Raw genomic sequence first — 16,823 nt, 5'->3', positions numbered from 1 at the left:
ATAAATAACAAAGATCATTGAAGGTACTCCGTCATGCGCCAAAGTTTTTCTTCTATTTCCTTTTAGAATAACATTATCTTCAAAATGCAGTTCACAAATCATATAATTATTATAAAGTGAATCCATTTTGAATAACAAATCTTCTCGTCTGCAAGCTTCTATCCACACTTTGGCACTACAAATTTTTAACAGAACAAATTTTAAACAAAGAACTTTTTCTGTATTTATAAATAATACTTTATTACTTACAACTATAAGAGTATTAGTATATTCTAACTATATTGTAAGTAATGAAATATTTAACTTTTGTCAATATCTAATCTTAATAAATTTACAGTTTTCTCCTGACTAAGTCACAAAAATGTCACTAAATATTAAGATATGCAACAAATAAAGTTTTATTATTTTTTATTTGTAATTCCCATTTAAAACTCCTAAATATTTTGTGTACTTCGATCCATATATTTGATCTTTTTTATTTATATTTAACGAATTAAAAATTGGCAGAAAACTTTTGTATATAGCAAAAAGTAGATGAGTACCTATTTAGTTTTTTCATAATTTAATGTAAGTTTGTTTATTTGCAACCATGTTTCTCAATTTTGAAGTCTTGTTCTGTTGTAATTTTAAGATTTTACCAATTATCGGTCTAATTATGTTTCCAACAATTTTTAGTTTAAGCATTTTAGTAATTTCTTTGTTTTGTTTAAGAGCGTAGGCGCAAAATTTCGGGCCAATGCCCGAAATTTTGCGCCTACGCTACATTTTTTTGGAATCCTGAGAAAACTAACAAATATTTTTGAAAAATTTAAACACAGAATGAAAGATTACATTATTACCGAGGACCGAAAGTCCCTTAGAATAAACAAAAAGTTTTTTTGAATGAGATATTTGAAATTAAAAATCACACTAAATTTTCTCTTTTTTTTCACCCCTGTAACTTATTAAAATAAACATTATAGAAGTTTTCGGAGACTTTTGGCCCTCAGTAATAATGTGGTCTTTCATTGTGCGTTTAAATTTTTCAAAAATATTTATTAGTTTTTTCAGGATTCGAAAAAAATGAATACATTTAAAAAACATTTGCCCGAAATTTTGCGCCTACGCTCTTAAATCAAATATTCTCGTGTATAAAACCCTCTATATATTTTTATTTCCTAAAAATACTATATTCGTATTGTTGTCTTCGAGCGCGCTGACACCAGGCCACCGTATGTTGATTTTTTGACCTGAGCCTTCGGAGACTTGCGTTTTTCAATAAAAGAAATAGCACTGACACCAAATTTAATGTTTTCATTTTGAACTATCCCTTAGCAGACCAAAGTTTATTTTTTATAGCTCAGACAGACACGTCGGCGTCGGCTTACTGTTCGAAAGTCAAACCAATACTATTATGTAATAACTAATAATAATTACAAAGCAATAGTAATTACCTGTTATTATTCTTAGGAAATCTAAATAAACTTATTCCTTTTCCTGTCACAGATGAACATCCGCGAATCGCACAAATATATCCAGACATTTTAAATGTAAATTAAACTTTTAACTATAAACTTATATATTTAACTATAACTATAAACTATAACCTTTTAATTTTAAATAAATTATATAAATGGTCAAATGCACTTGTTGTGTCGAGTATTTACCATAGACGCCTACGGACTATCGAAAACAACCAGAATTAAAGAATAAGCACGTGTTTTTGACAGTTAAACAACCAGAATCGGGCATGCGTATACAAAAAATGGTACACGCTTTTGGACCGTTATGTCGCTTCTATGTGTGTTCGGTTATTCTATGGTATCAACTTATTTAACCCTACATTACTACCCGGGGTGCAGGTGTACCCCAGGCTGTCGTAAAAGTCCTGTTATGTAATTTTATTACTTTTGGCAACACGGTAACGCGCGCTTGTGTAATTTCTTGTTTTAGCAGGTAAGTTGTTATCTGCAGTGCGTTGATTTTGTGGTTCAGCTGTACCCCGGGTAGTATTACCATTATATTTGTACATCGATCCGAAATTAGTATTTCGTTAAGTAATTTGTTTTATTGATGAAGTTAGGATTTTAAATGTGCTTTTTCTTACAGTATCAACGTAGATAAAGCTCGCAGACCATTAACCCAAAAAGAACTAGAGAAAATAATGAGAATCTCTCAGATTTTGAGCCCGAGAATTAAAATGGTAGTTCTGAGAATGACCTAATAATAAACAATTATAGATCGGAACTTGGCGAAGATTCCGATGATGATTATAGTCCGGAGCCTGACGAAGATTTCGACGATGATTATATACCGGAAAATAACGAAGATTCCAACGATGATGATTATGTTCCGGAGAATGACGAGGATTCCAATTCCAATCTCTCTCAGCTACAAATAACGAAAACGACATTAAATGTGCAAATTGGGAAAGTGCCTACCAAACTACATGGAAAAAATTGCTTCAAATGGAGCGGAAAAGTCAACAAAAAGTCACGTCGGACCAATCAAAGAAATCTAGTGATTCATTTACCTGGAAATAAAGGAGCTGCTCGACAAGTAACTAGTGGAATTTCAGTATTTTCACTGTTTTTCACTGATGATATTCTGAAAAATATTGTCGCTTTCACAAGCAAGGAAATTAGATTACAACGTCAACTTTATAGGGCCCATCTGGTTAAGTCCCAACATACACCTCTATATTATAGGTGTAATATGACGTGAAATCAACAAGCGCTAATAATTTGATTCCATACTTTGCAGTCTTTCTGAGATGCTACGTGTTCTCCGTATTATTTTATGGGTTGGAGGCTTGGGCATTAAAGAAAGATGTTTCGGGTATATTAGAAGCCGTCGTGTTATGGGCCTACAGAAGGACATTAAGAATAAGTTGGGTGGGTAGAGTCACGAATGTCGAAGTGTTGAGAAGAATGGGAAAAGATAAAGAGGTTCGACATACAATTAAAGTCAGAAAACTGCAATATCTGGGACATGTCATGAGGGTCGAGCATTATAACTTATTGCAATTAATAATGCAAGGAAGAATACAGGGTAGAAGGAGTCGCGGAAGAAGACGCATCTCCTGGTTAAACAATTTAAGAGCTTGGTTTAACAGCACTTCTGCTGACCTCTTTAGAGCAGCGGTATCGAAAGGTGGTTGCAAACCATGATAGTTGCTAACCTTCTTAGAAAAGAAGGCACATGAAGAAGAAGAATACTTTGCAGGTTTATTCGACATATATTGCCGAAATCCACATTTGCCACGAAATGACTCAAGGATTTCATCAATTGTCACAAATTCACTTAGAGCATAATTGGCTTTGCATCGCTCAACAAATCGATCAAAAAGATCTCTTATAGAAGATAGCTTATCGTACTTACTGTTTTCGTTCCTCTTTATCATCAAGATCGTCAAAGCGAAGCGCTCGCAACAAAAATTGAAATCGATTCATTTCCATTGTAAGACAAAAAATCTCTACACCGGTTTCGTCCTGTGCCCACAGATCTCTTAATATGAGATCTCTTTCTGTAGTGTAATTTGTTAAAACCTTTAGAATATATTTGTTTGTATGTTCAACTATTGGACTGATGACAGAGTCTGGAAAAAACAATTGCCAAACATCAATGATGGTTTTTGCTTCTCTGGCTGTTCCAATAACTCCAAACTATTGACCCACCATGTTTTTGCTCCGGTTCTTTTTGTTTGAAACAGCTACGAAAAATTTATTCCACAACGTCTTTTTGTCCCTTCCCACAAATCACAAACGAGTATTTAGATTCTGCTGAGTTTCGTTAAGATCTGGTAACTCTTCTCCTTCTGATTACTCTGAATTAGAGTCGTGATCATTGTTCTTCAAGACGTAATCTTGGTCTTGGTTAGCCAACCAACAACCTACCACTACCATCAACGCGCGCTGGAGATGGAATATCGACCAAAAGTATAAAATACCGTAAATAAAGACGAGATTTAGGTTTAATCCTGAGTTTACGAAAGGAACGAACCAAATAGGGACCGAATAAGAACCGAGTAGAAACCGAGAAGGAAACAAATAGCAACCGAATAGAAACCGTATAGAAACTTCAATTTTTTTTAATAATTTTGTGGTTTATTTTTTTTAAGAAACAAAACATGATTAAAAAACGGATATACTGTTATTAGTTTTTCGTTATAAGCATTTGAGCTATTTATAGTTAATAACAAATTTCTGCCCAAAAATGCAGATTATAATGTCACCTCGGGGGAATAATTAAGGGTCTAACCACCTTCTGTTATCCCCGGGTGCTCTGTAGAGGGCTTCGAATATACTGTCAAGAGCTCCTCTACTTAAGTCCATTTTCGGGTTGTGGACTTTATATGGATAAAAATATTTATCTTCGGTGTCTTGCCTTGAAAAAGGCAAGATATTTCTTACATGACAATTTCTTCGTCGAAATAAAACACCAAGTTAAGTTGAAACAATTCTCAGCCACAGAGTATGGAAAATAAATGCAGGAAGCAGAGCCCCGAGAGCACTAAGCTCTCGGAGAGCCCGTGAGGGACTGACCTGGCTGACCTGAAAATCGCCAATATTTATATGCGCTGTTCGAGCGATAAATAGGGATTTCCAGGTCAAGAGCCAATGGAAAAATTCGAGGCGGGGCGATGCGCATCGAAATGCGTACTAGTCCACAGACTATGGCATTCGATGACAATAACACCCTTTTTTAAGGTATTTTGCACTTCTTCTCTTCTTTTAGTACCCTGTCCGATAATCGAACGTTGGCGATCATATTGGCAACAATAACTTTGTTTACGGCGGTTCTAAATAAATTAGCTGTGGTCTCTTGATACCATTCCCGGAGATTTCGGGGCCATTATTTTGCACGACATTAATAAAAACTTAATATAAAGCTAATTTGGTTGGTACTTACCTTCATGACTGCAGTATTATTGGAATCAGGTACTGCAAATATTAGCCACAGTCCATTGTCATCGACATTAAAATCAACTGTATTGTATTGACCTTGGTACAGTTTGTCGCTTTTATTGTGATTTGATTTGGAGTTGGAATCTGGTCCTGGGAGGTCTAGTGAAACCTTAAAATATATTCTATATATAGCATAAACATAAAATGGTGTTAAATAAATTAAAATTTATCAAAGAATAAAAATTTAACTGTAATTTTGTTTTAACCCATTGAGTACTGTATTTTAAAATTGTGGAATTTGCTGTAATTTTTAATTTTTTCTATAATAGAGGTGTCCAAATATTGTACATAACTAATATTTTAAATACCCGTCTGGAAATAACAATATTACACCTTGTGTGTACCCTAGTACACACCAATATTATACCAATATGTACCAATATTCCCCTATACTACTAAAGTAAACAAATATTTGAAAAGATGCATTTATATTGTTAATTTTACAAATTATGAAGCTATGAAAATTGCTTACAAAGCTTTAATTTTGTTTGTAAAAGTCACTAAGGCACTGAACACACAACCCTACATTGCATTTACCGCATTATGTTCTCACTCTTCTTTTATTACTCGGAACATATTTAACATAGTAATCACTGTGATCTTAGCCAATATTGACAGCAATCCTGCTTTCAGGTAAATATGTGGATATTCGTCCAGCAGTTCTAGCTAGGATTTGAATCCTTTTTAAATACACTTGTGCTATATTTCTTCGAAAATTCCATTGGGATGCACCTGGCTGATATTTTCTATATATTATCCATGAGTTATGGATAGATGTATCCAGTGGCCAAGTAAAGATTGGCCACCATCATTTATTGGCTCTAATTCCAACTCTACAGTGATGAGTGTCTTACCACCCGGCTTTTTAAAGTAAGAGATAGAAAACACAGTTACCTTGTGAAATAAAAAGAGATGAAACTCGTAGAGGTGGGAAATAATCGGTAGAAACCTATAATTAACATTATAAATCGATAGTCTCACACCTTTAGACGTTAGCTTCGAGCTAAATTACCTCGGTCATAATTATTATGTGTAACGTATGTGTGACGTATTTCCATTTTTTAATTTCACATAAAGTAAAAACTGATTGACCACAATAAAGCAAAAATGTGAATAAAATAATTTAATTAATAGTAATTATTTAATCTAAAGTTTTAAATTATTAACCAAGAATAATTTCTATTATGATGTGAGGAGTTTCATACACTCTTGTCACGAAATAATCACTATCCTTCGTGGATTAGTGGTAAGAATTCGACACAGACGTCGCAGACGATTATAGTTCAAAACCCACATGTGGTTTTCTTTTTTTTTTAATAATTTGAAATTATGCAGAGATCGTTTTGCTTTGAATCGTTAAACATTTATGTCAGTCGTTACTAGTATAAGAAGTGTTTAAAGTTAAACACAAACATCTTATTGAAAAAAAAAGTATCGCCGTACTTTCGAAAATAAAGTAAAAATTCTTCAAAATTAAAAGAACGTTTAAAGAATGTTTAAATAAGTAAAAATTCTACAAAAATAAAAAAAATATTGTAAATAAACGTATTTACAATATGTTCAAATAAGCCTTCATTAGCAGCAGAACAATATCCCAAACTGTCACTGAAGAAATATAAAAGTTTGATGGATCAGAGTTCAAGTCACGATGTTCTCATCCAGGCGCTCAGGGTTCAAATCCCACATGAAGTTTTTACTTTTTTTAAAATTTGAAATTATGCAGATATTATATCGTTTTGCTTTAAATCACTAGACATTTATTTCAGTTTTTATTAGAAGTGTTTATAGTAAAACATGAAAATCTTATTGAAAAAACAATGTCGTACTTTCGAAAATAAAGTAATAATTCTTCAAACATAAAAGAACGTTCTAAATAAATGTACTTCCAAAAATATTTAAATAGGTAGAAATTGTATAAAAATAAAAAAAATCATTTTAATGAAATGTATTTACAATAAATGTTCGAATAAGCCTCCATTAGCAGCAGAACAATAACCCAATCTATTATAAAAGTTTCGTCTAACATTAGTTAATGTTTCTGGACTAATACCTCTCATTGAATCAGAGATCTTTTCTCTTAATTCTTGGAGAGAATTAGGCCTATCGTCTTCAATTCCATATAGCTTGGACTTGATATATCCTCACATAAAAAAATCACAAGGTGCAAGATCAGGTGATCTTACAGGCCAAAAAATATCTCCGTGGCCACTAATCAATCGATTAGGAAAAGTCGCACTGAGATATTCACTGACGATGTGAGAATTATGTGCGGGACAACCATCGTGTTGAAACCATATGGAATCGAAAGGCATTGGTAAATTACGAAGGCTGGGACAATTTGATTTTGCAGAAGTTCCAAGTATTTCCGCCCAGTCAACATACCATCTATAAAAAATGGACCAATGACATGATTCCCTATTATGCCTCCCCAAACATTTACTTTTCGAGGACGCTGGGTACGAGCGACATAAATCTGACGAGGATTTCCTCGAGACCAATACCGAGCATTCATTGAATTGTGACGGCCCTGCAATGAAAACGTACATTCATCGGTGAACAAAACGTTCTTTAAAAAATGTTCATCTTGATGTGACATTTCCATTGCAGTTTGACAAAATTCTAAACGTCTATATTGATCCCCAGGGAATTGTTCGTTGGATTTATGAAGTTTATAGGGACGGTATCCATGTCTTTTCAAAATTTTACCTACTCTAAATCTTGAAATTTCATATTGTTCTCCGAGACGAGATGTTGATTGGGTAGGATTTTGCTCAATACTTGCACAAATCAAAGTGTCCCTTAGTTCCAAATCTGGATTTACCTCCCTTCGTCTACGACCTCCTCTTGGAGTGAACACGGATCCATAAGTAAAAAAATTACGTATAATAGACTGAATTGTTGATCGTGCTGGAGCCGGCCTATTTGTAAACATATTTACAAATTGTTGTCTAATCATGTTGTCTGATAATCCATTCACATGCCATACAACAATTTGCACTTTTTCCTCGACCGTTAAAACCATTTTGACGAATTGTTTTTTCAATAAAAAGTTTCTGTTTACCGTGCAAAAACACTTCTCGGTATGTTATTATTTTTGATGGCTTGATGATTTGGTTAGCTGTAAAGCAGGCAGCTGTTCGCGCGCATCCATTACAATGTTGTTAATTGTTTTGAAAATCATTACCTGTACAGAGGAATTGATATTAACACTGAGAATTTAGTGATGGATTTGGCATTAAACAGTCTTAACCGGATTATTTTGCAATCACAACTGAAGACTGTAAAACTGAAATTGAATTATTTTGTATTTCTATTTTTTAACATTGGAATAAGAATAAATTATAAATAATGAGTGTTTCGAAAACTTTTTACCTAATATGTATCATATTTTCTATTATTTTTTAATTGATTAAAACAAAAATTTTATCCTTGGTGTGAATTGAACCTCCAATCTTCTTGTCACTAGACCACGTCTCTAACTATTACGCCAATTCCACACACAATTGTTTTAGGATAGAACATACCTACCTTTAGTTTAATCAAATATTTCAGTTAAGTTATTTTTATTATTAAATAAACTTAAAAATTTATAATTTAAAATCGCTAATAATTAATGTTTTTTACTATAATATATCTTAATTTATTTAATCATTTATTCTAACATCAGAAATTATTAAAATAAAATATTTTCGAGGTCATCCATATAATTATGACTGAAGTGAAATAGCCACGTCAAGAACTAGCTTTATCTCATACTATCTCACAACTTAATCTGTCTTCTATCCTTTCCGCTATTTTGCCGGGTGGTAAGACACTCATCACTGTATAAACATTTGTATTTGCATTAATTTGATCGGTACCCCCATAAATGCATTGTATTTTCCAATACAGTTAGGTCTAGGAATCCCTATTTTCTTTTGCAGTCGATGAATAGCGACTTGCATTCGATACTGAAAAAACTACATGAACAGTTGATACTACAGACTACAGTTACTACAGAATTATTTATTTAGCGTGTAACCATTACTTGTTGATCTGTGATTACGGCAAAGTCATAAGTAACTCTAGGTGCCTTTTTTAACTCTTTTATGCCCGAAATGGACAATTCTTTGTTACTCTAACAAAGTCTAATCCATATATATATATAAATATATATATATATATATATATATATATATATATATATATATATATATATATATATGTATATATATATATATATATATATATTCTCAATTTTTTATGTTTTCAAATGCAATTAATGTATGTGGAGCCTATTTGAACTAAGGCTCCTACAAAATGTTTATAACGCTCCTCTATATATTTCTAATTATGCCACAATGTTTACTTACCGTGCTTTCATTCTGTAAGTTGTAGCGAATAATTCTTCTGGTATCTTTGATGTTATAGAAGAAATTGCCATTATATACGACGTGAGAGTTTCCTCCAAAAGGATGATCCAAATCGTAAACACTACAAGTAAAAAAATATTTAAAACAGTATCTTGGAGATTTAGGTACAATATATTGACCAGCTATATTATTCCTTCAGTGTGGGGCGATTATATTATGATAATATTCCATGCAGCAGATCAGAACAAAAGAGTTAGCTTCAGTAAAGCTATATTTATAAACAAAAAGTAGATGCCTCGTACCTTAATCGTTAAATAAAGAAAGAAACAACCAAAAGAGAAAACTCACAAAGAAACTTCGCTCAACTTAGTAACTGAAGAGAAATGTAAGGAAAACTCATTAATAGAATGTATAAGGTTTCTATTAGCAATATTGAAATAAGAAGTCAGCAATAAGAATATACCAACATACTTAAGTTAATAGAAATAATTATGACATCAAAGAATAACCCTACAATGATCGAATTAGTAGAAAGACGGATATTAAATAAAGTAAAAGATTTAGAAGATAATTAAACAATAAATCTATGAAGAATAAGATACCTAGAAATCAAATCGATAGCAATGGTTAAGTTGTAGCAGAAAAACTAAAAAATCTGATACAGAAAAATAAGAGCCTATTAAAAAACTATAACATTTATGACCTTCTTCTTTTTCGTCAGCCTTAAGTAATCCAACTTTGGACATAAGCCTCCCCCAAATCAATCCAGTGTTTTCTATTTTGTGGTCTTCCTCTGCTTCTCTTTCCTAACCATGGTCGCCATTATTGTTTTTTGTGATTCCATCTCTTATCCTTCAGTCGGGCATTGTGTCCTGAGAAGCTCCATTTTAATTTGGTAGTATGTTCTTCTGCGGCTTTTACTTTGATTTTGCTTCTAATCCATTTGTTGGTTTTTTGTCTATAAGTCTCATCCGAGCATTGATCTTTCCATCGCTCTTTGTGCCTTTACTATTTTATCCATATTCGATTTGGTGAGTGTCCACTTCTGTGAGTCATACGTGAGTATAGGAAGGATACACTGATCGTAAATTTTGGTTTTCAAATATTGTTTTATTTTAGTGCTTTTTAAGATCCAACTTAGTTTTCCTAATCCTGCTCCCGCTAACCTTATTCTTCTGGTAATTTCGGCAGTTTGATTTTCTTTGTTAACTTTCATTATCTGTCCCAGGTAGATTTATTCGCTTGCTGTTTCTAAAGTTATGTCTTTCAACGTTATTTTTCTAATATTCAGTGTATTTGTCCTTATTTTTGTTTTTTCCAAGTTCATCTTAAGACCTACTTTTTCCGAAGTTTGAAATAGTTGCATCATCATAGTTTGTATTTTTTCGAAACTTGTAGCGAATATAACAATGTCATCAGCGTATCTCAAATGACTCAGTTTTTTTTCCATTAACATTTATTCCTTTATTTGCCCAGTAAACGTTTTTGGACACGTCTTCCAGTCCAAGTCTGAATAGCTTTGGTGAGATAACATCTCTTTGGCAAACTCCTTTGGTGATTAGTATAGCGTTGCTTTTTGCATCTATTTATATTTTCATTGTAGCTTTGTTGTAAATATTATGTATGAGCATTCTGTATCGGGAGTTTATCCTGCAGTTGTTCATAGCTCTCTCTATTGCCCAAAGTTCTTTGGAGTCGAATGCCTTTTTATAATCAACGAAGTAATGTATAAGTTCAAGTGATATTCATTGGCTTTCTCTATTATCGTTCTGACTATAAGAAGATACGGGTTGATAGCTATCGAGCTTCGAAGTTAACCTGTTAGTTGTTACTCTCATAAATAGTTTGTACATTTGGGACAGCAGGGAGATTGGCCTATAGTTCTTCAAATCTCCCCTGTCTCTCTTTTTGAAGAGAAGTATTGTCAAACTTTTATTCCAATTATCTGGGACTTCTCCTCTGTGAAGACATTCGTTGAAAAATGTTTTCGATTCTTCGAGAATCATTTCACTCCCCTAAGTCAACATTACTCTAAGTATTCCATCTGGGCCCGGAGCCTGATTGTTCTTTAGTTAAGCCATAGCTTCTTTGATTTCGAAAGATTCTATCTTAGGGAGTATTTCTGAGTTGACATTCGTTATTTTTCTCTTAAGATCTTCCTTTGCAGTGTTATCTAAGTTCTTGTTTGAGGAATATAAATCACCGTAAAATGTTTGTGCAACTTTTAGGATTTCGTTATTTTCTCTTATTTATTTTCCATCTTTATCCTTAAATTAGATTATTATAGGCTTTCCTAAGTTTGATCTTAAGCATTTCAGGCCTCGGTTCTTTTCTATTATTTTTTCTACCTTTACTACCTTCTTTATTTGTTTATTCAATTCTTTGAAACCAGTGGTGTTTCGCTTTCGTTTGCTTAGAAATGTGCGTCTCTTTTCCATCAACCGTTTTTTTTCATCGTTTATTCTGTATTCTTTATTTTTCGTTTTACTTGCAACAGTCAGTCCTGGTTTCAAGAGCTTTCGTTGCATTTTTTTATTAATTGTGTTCAGGTCGGAATATTCTTGTTGATAATGTTCTACAAATTCTTTTCTTAAGACTACTCGGTACTTGCTCTTGCTCTTAAAAGGCGATGATCGCTGCCAGTTATAATTCGATTGAGAGCAGTTATATCTTCAAAAATATCTTTGACCCACACAAGAAGTAATCGATCTCGTTTTCCGCCTTTTTATAGGGAGATATCCACGTCCATTTTAGGTTTGCTGTTTTCTTGAAGTGTGTGTTCATGGCATATAAATTTTGTTGTTCTAAGAAATTATATATTTGTTCTTCTCTTTCATTTCGTGTTCCATAACCATGCATTCCTATTTTATAGTTTATTTTTATGAACGAGAGAGTAATTAGCATAATTTTAACTGGTAGCTCCAAGCACTCCATGGGCGTGCTCAAGATTAATTGAAAAATTACTTTGAATAATTGTAAAAAATAAATGAATTATTTCAGTGTTATAAAGTGTTATGTGTATGTAAACAAAAGTGACCTCTTTTATCACACACTATATTAGAACTGACTGGCCTACATTAAAAAGGGTTTTAAAAAATTCACATTTTTTTTTTAATTTTTAAAAATTACAAAAGAGAAAAAGAGTTTTTAAAACCGTCTAAGGTATGTTAAATAGATGAATAAAAATATTAATATAAAACTTACAGCTACTTGTTACAAATCCAAATCAGATTCAGAAGATGAACTTTCAGAACCAAGATTTATAATAACTGGCTCGATCATTTTATCAGTAATATTGTCCAGCTTCCACATTTTTTCCTCTTCTTTAATAGTGTGATTTACTGCCTTTTCCCAGTTTTCAGGATTTACATTATTTACGGCCTCCAAAAACAACTGTTTAACATCATGAATTTTAAAAGTGGTATTTTTTCTTGAAACTTCACTCTTTATCTGTGCCCATACCAGTTCAATCGGGTTTAATTCACAATGATATGGTGGGGATCTAAGTACTGTCATTCCACGATTTTTGGCAATTTCATCAATTTCGTATTTTTTAAATTTTTCTTTATGAAGGGCACACAACGAATAAAGTTCCTTTCTTATAAATCCGGGATGGTACGTAATATTTTTTGAACTCAGCCAATTCTGCAAGTCTTTTTTCACTTGGTTGTGGGCAATCCTTCTATAAGTCTGGAGTGATAACTTGCATTATCCATTACTATTACACAGTTCTTAGGAAGAAGATCTATCATTTGTTCGAACCATTCTTGAAAGACATCAGCGTTCATGTCTTCATGGTAGTCACCGGTACGAGTTGATTCAAAAGTTAATAAACCACCTTCAACAAAACCGTCTGAACTGCCAATGTGTACTATTATCAGCCTGCGTCCCTTTCCTGATGGTGGGTTTAAACCAGTAGATAAGTTATTTACAAAAGCGTGCCTTTGACTTGTAACAGTTTCATCCTGCCAAAATTTATTTGGTGTATGACCCTCGTTGATCCATGTTTCATCAAGATAAAATATTTTTCTTTTTCGGTTTCTCATTTCCTTTATGGTTCTTAGAAAATGTCTTCTCCATATGACAATATCGCTTCTTTCTAATAAAATAGACTTTCTGGGATTCTTTTTCCAGCGGAAGCCTATTTCTTTTAAAAGTTTCCATAACGTACTTCGACTCATTTCTGGGTAATCCTTATCATCTCGAACTGAGACAAGAACTTTATCCAATGTTGGAAATTCTTGTCTAAAGAAAAATTCATGCACTTTCCGTCGAAGTCCTTCTTTAAAATGATATACTATTTGAAATTTTGGTTTCCCTGTAACTCTGTAAATCGTAGATTTCCCAACATCAAGTGTACTGCTAACTAACTCAACGGTCTCATCAACACTTTCACATGAACGTTTGTCTGTAAATGAGTTAAAACAATTAAATATTAATGTTTTTTCATTAACTGTTAGAGGACCAATTTTTCGGCGTTTACACGGCACTTCCAAATTTTCCATAACACTAGTATACACAATAAACTGCACCTTGCAACAGAAGTACCTACTTTTAGTGAACTGTTAAGAATTTTGAATACGCCACTTGGACCTTCCTATATACAAAATGGAAAAACCCACTATCACATTTTCTGTGGAATAAGTTTAGAAGGTAATTATCTAGTCAATTACTGTCGTAGATTCCTGGAATTAAAGAATTAAATGTTTGATTGTTGAAACCCTTACTTCGTGGAATGCACTCATTTCAGATAAAATAAAACGTTTTATTTTATCTAAAGAATTAAACTTTATTTTGCAAATAGGCAAAGAATTAAACTTTATTTTGCAAATAGATAAAATAAAACGTTTTATTTTATCTAAAGAATTAAACTTTATTTTGCAAATAGGTAGGTACTTATTAAACTTTTATTGGTTATATATAACCAATAAAATAAACATCTTACATTTCTTGCAAATTCATTAGTACCTGTTAACCTCCATCACTCCGACACTGGCAACCTTATTTAGGGATTAGTAATCCTCACAACTATTGTATTCTATTCTGCTCCAACCTTTATACCTGGTGGTCATACTCAATTTAAAATTGTTTTCCTATATACTTCTGTAAACTTGTTGACAAATATCTGTTTTTCATTGAGTCACCCGTATCAACAGTTTAGGGATTTGCATACATAATTTATTGTTTTATTACTCTCTCATACATAAAAATACACTATAGTTTCAGTATTTTCTTTTTTTTTACCTAATTCTGCGTTAAAATCTTCCATAATGATGGAATTTATGACCTACGGCAGATATTTTTTTATATTTATATATTTATATGTCTACATTTTATTTTTAGTCAATTGCAAATTTTATTTACAATCATATACATATTGCATGTTTTCTTTATTTTAAATTAAATATTGAACCAGTGACCTCAATAAGTTTCATATTAACATTTGATTATAGAGATATCAAATTTTTTTTACGAAAATATTGAGAAAAGATAAAGCTTCTCGCAATATTAATAATATGTAGTGTTTATTTCTAATAAATTCCACGGGGTTTTGCAAAATAAGATGAAAAAACCAAACTTATTTTTTCAACCCGTATATGGGTAAAACGTTACAATTTTTCAGAAAATATTAGTAGATTACTTTCCCAGAAATAGACATCCAAGGTGAAAAAATTCATCAAAACGTAATTAACAGTTCAAAAGAAAAATACCTTCAAACTTATGGTAGATTTAAGGTGGTGTGATAATTTTGAAGAATATGCGTAAGTACTTTTAAAAATACTGTCTTATGATAGATAATCTCGTAAATAATATTGCATATTACATAGCGCCAACCACAATTGTGGTAATATTTTGTAATTAAAAAACACAACTGATTAAATTATTTGTTTGAAAGTGACTTACGTGGTGGGAATATCCTTTCTATACATCGTTTTATTTACAAACTCATTTAATTTGTCTGGTGCGTTTTCTGTAGTTACCCAGAATTTGTGTTCATCCTTTTCCGTAAGTGGATTTGAATCTCGCATAAAACATCCATACTGATCGTCTGTAGTTCGAAGGTAAACTGGCTTACCAACAGCATATAATACACAATCTGTAAAAGAAAACACCTTTATAGTATTAATGACTTAAAGCAAACTTAAGATCCATGTAAAAACTATTTCCGTCAATCGTCCATTTATGATCAATTTTAACACCCTCAAAATCATTTATTAATGACCCCTATTAATGAATGATTTTTTATTAATGAACGATTTTATTATAGGCAACACAACATACATTGCTTGCATAAATTAATTAAACGCTCTGTGATTGGCAGTGACCTGTGGTGTAGGCAACCAAACATAGACCTATTTATATTCCCACTAAAAAATTAATTTTTAATGAAGTAGCCGCTGTTAGTACTATCTGTCATTAGTGTCATTGTATGTCATTATTTACTTTATTGTTTAAAATTCTGTGTATTTGAAAAATCAAAGGATGGATATTGACGAAGAGTTTAATTCAACTCCACCAGAATTTCTTCTTCTATCACAGAATTTACAGAGGTCCAAGAAGACTTAAATATAAATTTGTCAAAATGCTATACAGCAGACAATCATTTATCAATATCTTCCTTTAATTTCAGTAATTGTACCATTTCGAATATTAATGTTTACTATAATAAAACTACCACTAAGGAAACTTTGAATAAAGTCAATGAAAGCTGAAAAAATTGTTGTTTATCGTTAATTAAATAAATATTTAAACTAAGATATCTTTATTTCTGAAAAGTACGGTCGACGGAAAAGTTTTATAACGAACTCGTGAATTAAAATGGCGATTAACAATCTCGAACATTAACGCGCTCGCTTTGCTCACGCGTTAAAATATCTCAATTGTTAATCGCCCTTATTAATACACTTGTTGGTTAAATAACTATAAACAAAAATGTTAATTAGATTGCTTGCCTACATGATTGTAATTGTTTGCCATAATTGTTGTGTAAATCTGCCAGGTTTATATAAAATAAATTTATTTAAAAAAACTTACTATGAAGTAAAAAGTCCTTGTGTAAAATGATATAAATTTATTAAAACATTTTAAAATATCCAAAATTGATTTATAAATTTTCAGAACATTTTCAGTCCCATAAGTTTTTCCGTTTTTCAGCAATAAAAACGTCTATATAGTGTGATGCTTTTTGAAAACAACTTAACTGAACACCAACAATATTACAATACACAACACCAATTGAAATTATTTATTGCGAAGTTGGTAAATTGTCCTTAGAAGACAGAAGACTTTATTGAAGTGTAGGATATGCCGCAAAAATCAGGTCTCACTCAAAAAAACCGTACTATTTAAAAGTGTTTCAGAGAAAAGTTCTCAAATCTTTTTATATATAAGCAAAGAATGGCCAAACATTTCTACGCATGGATTAGAAGCTACTTATATCAAGTAAACTACACGTTCCCAGAATGATTTTCCTCCCAGTCGTTCTCAGTTCCTCCATGGCAAATAAAAAACCCTCAGTGCCTAA

At 32.1% G+C, this 16,823-nt stretch overlaps 1 protein-coding gene across 4 annotated transcripts in view; it reads right to left on the bottom strand.

The window, feature by feature from the left end:
• LOC140449188 (uncharacterized) overlaps positions 1 to 16,823 on the bottom strand; it is a 287,503-nt gene that overhangs the window by 3,882 nt on the left and 266,798 nt on the right. For all 4 annotated transcript variants that reach the window (XM_072542346.1, XM_072542345.1, XM_072542348.1 and 1 more), the window contains 3 exons: positions 15,203 to 15,395; positions 9,299 to 9,419; positions 4,891 to 5,055 (listed from right to left, as the gene is read on the bottom strand). In XM_072542346.1, the coding sequence (XP_072398447.1) occupies positions 4,891 to 5,055; positions 9,299 to 9,419; positions 15,203 to 15,395 (479 nt within the window). The remainder of the gene's footprint in view (positions 1 to 4,890; positions 5,056 to 9,298; positions 9,420 to 15,202; positions 15,396 to 16,823) is intronic.

The sequence above is a fragment of the Diabrotica undecimpunctata genome, chromosome 8, assembly GCF_040954645.1.
Source record: "Diabrotica undecimpunctata isolate CICGRU chromosome 8, icDiaUnde3, whole genome shotgun sequence".
In the NCBI taxonomy this organism is placed as follows: domain Eukaryota; kingdom Metazoa; phylum Arthropoda; class Insecta; order Coleoptera; family Chrysomelidae; genus Diabrotica; species Diabrotica undecimpunctata.
This window is presented reverse-complemented; position numbering and strand designations above follow the sequence as displayed.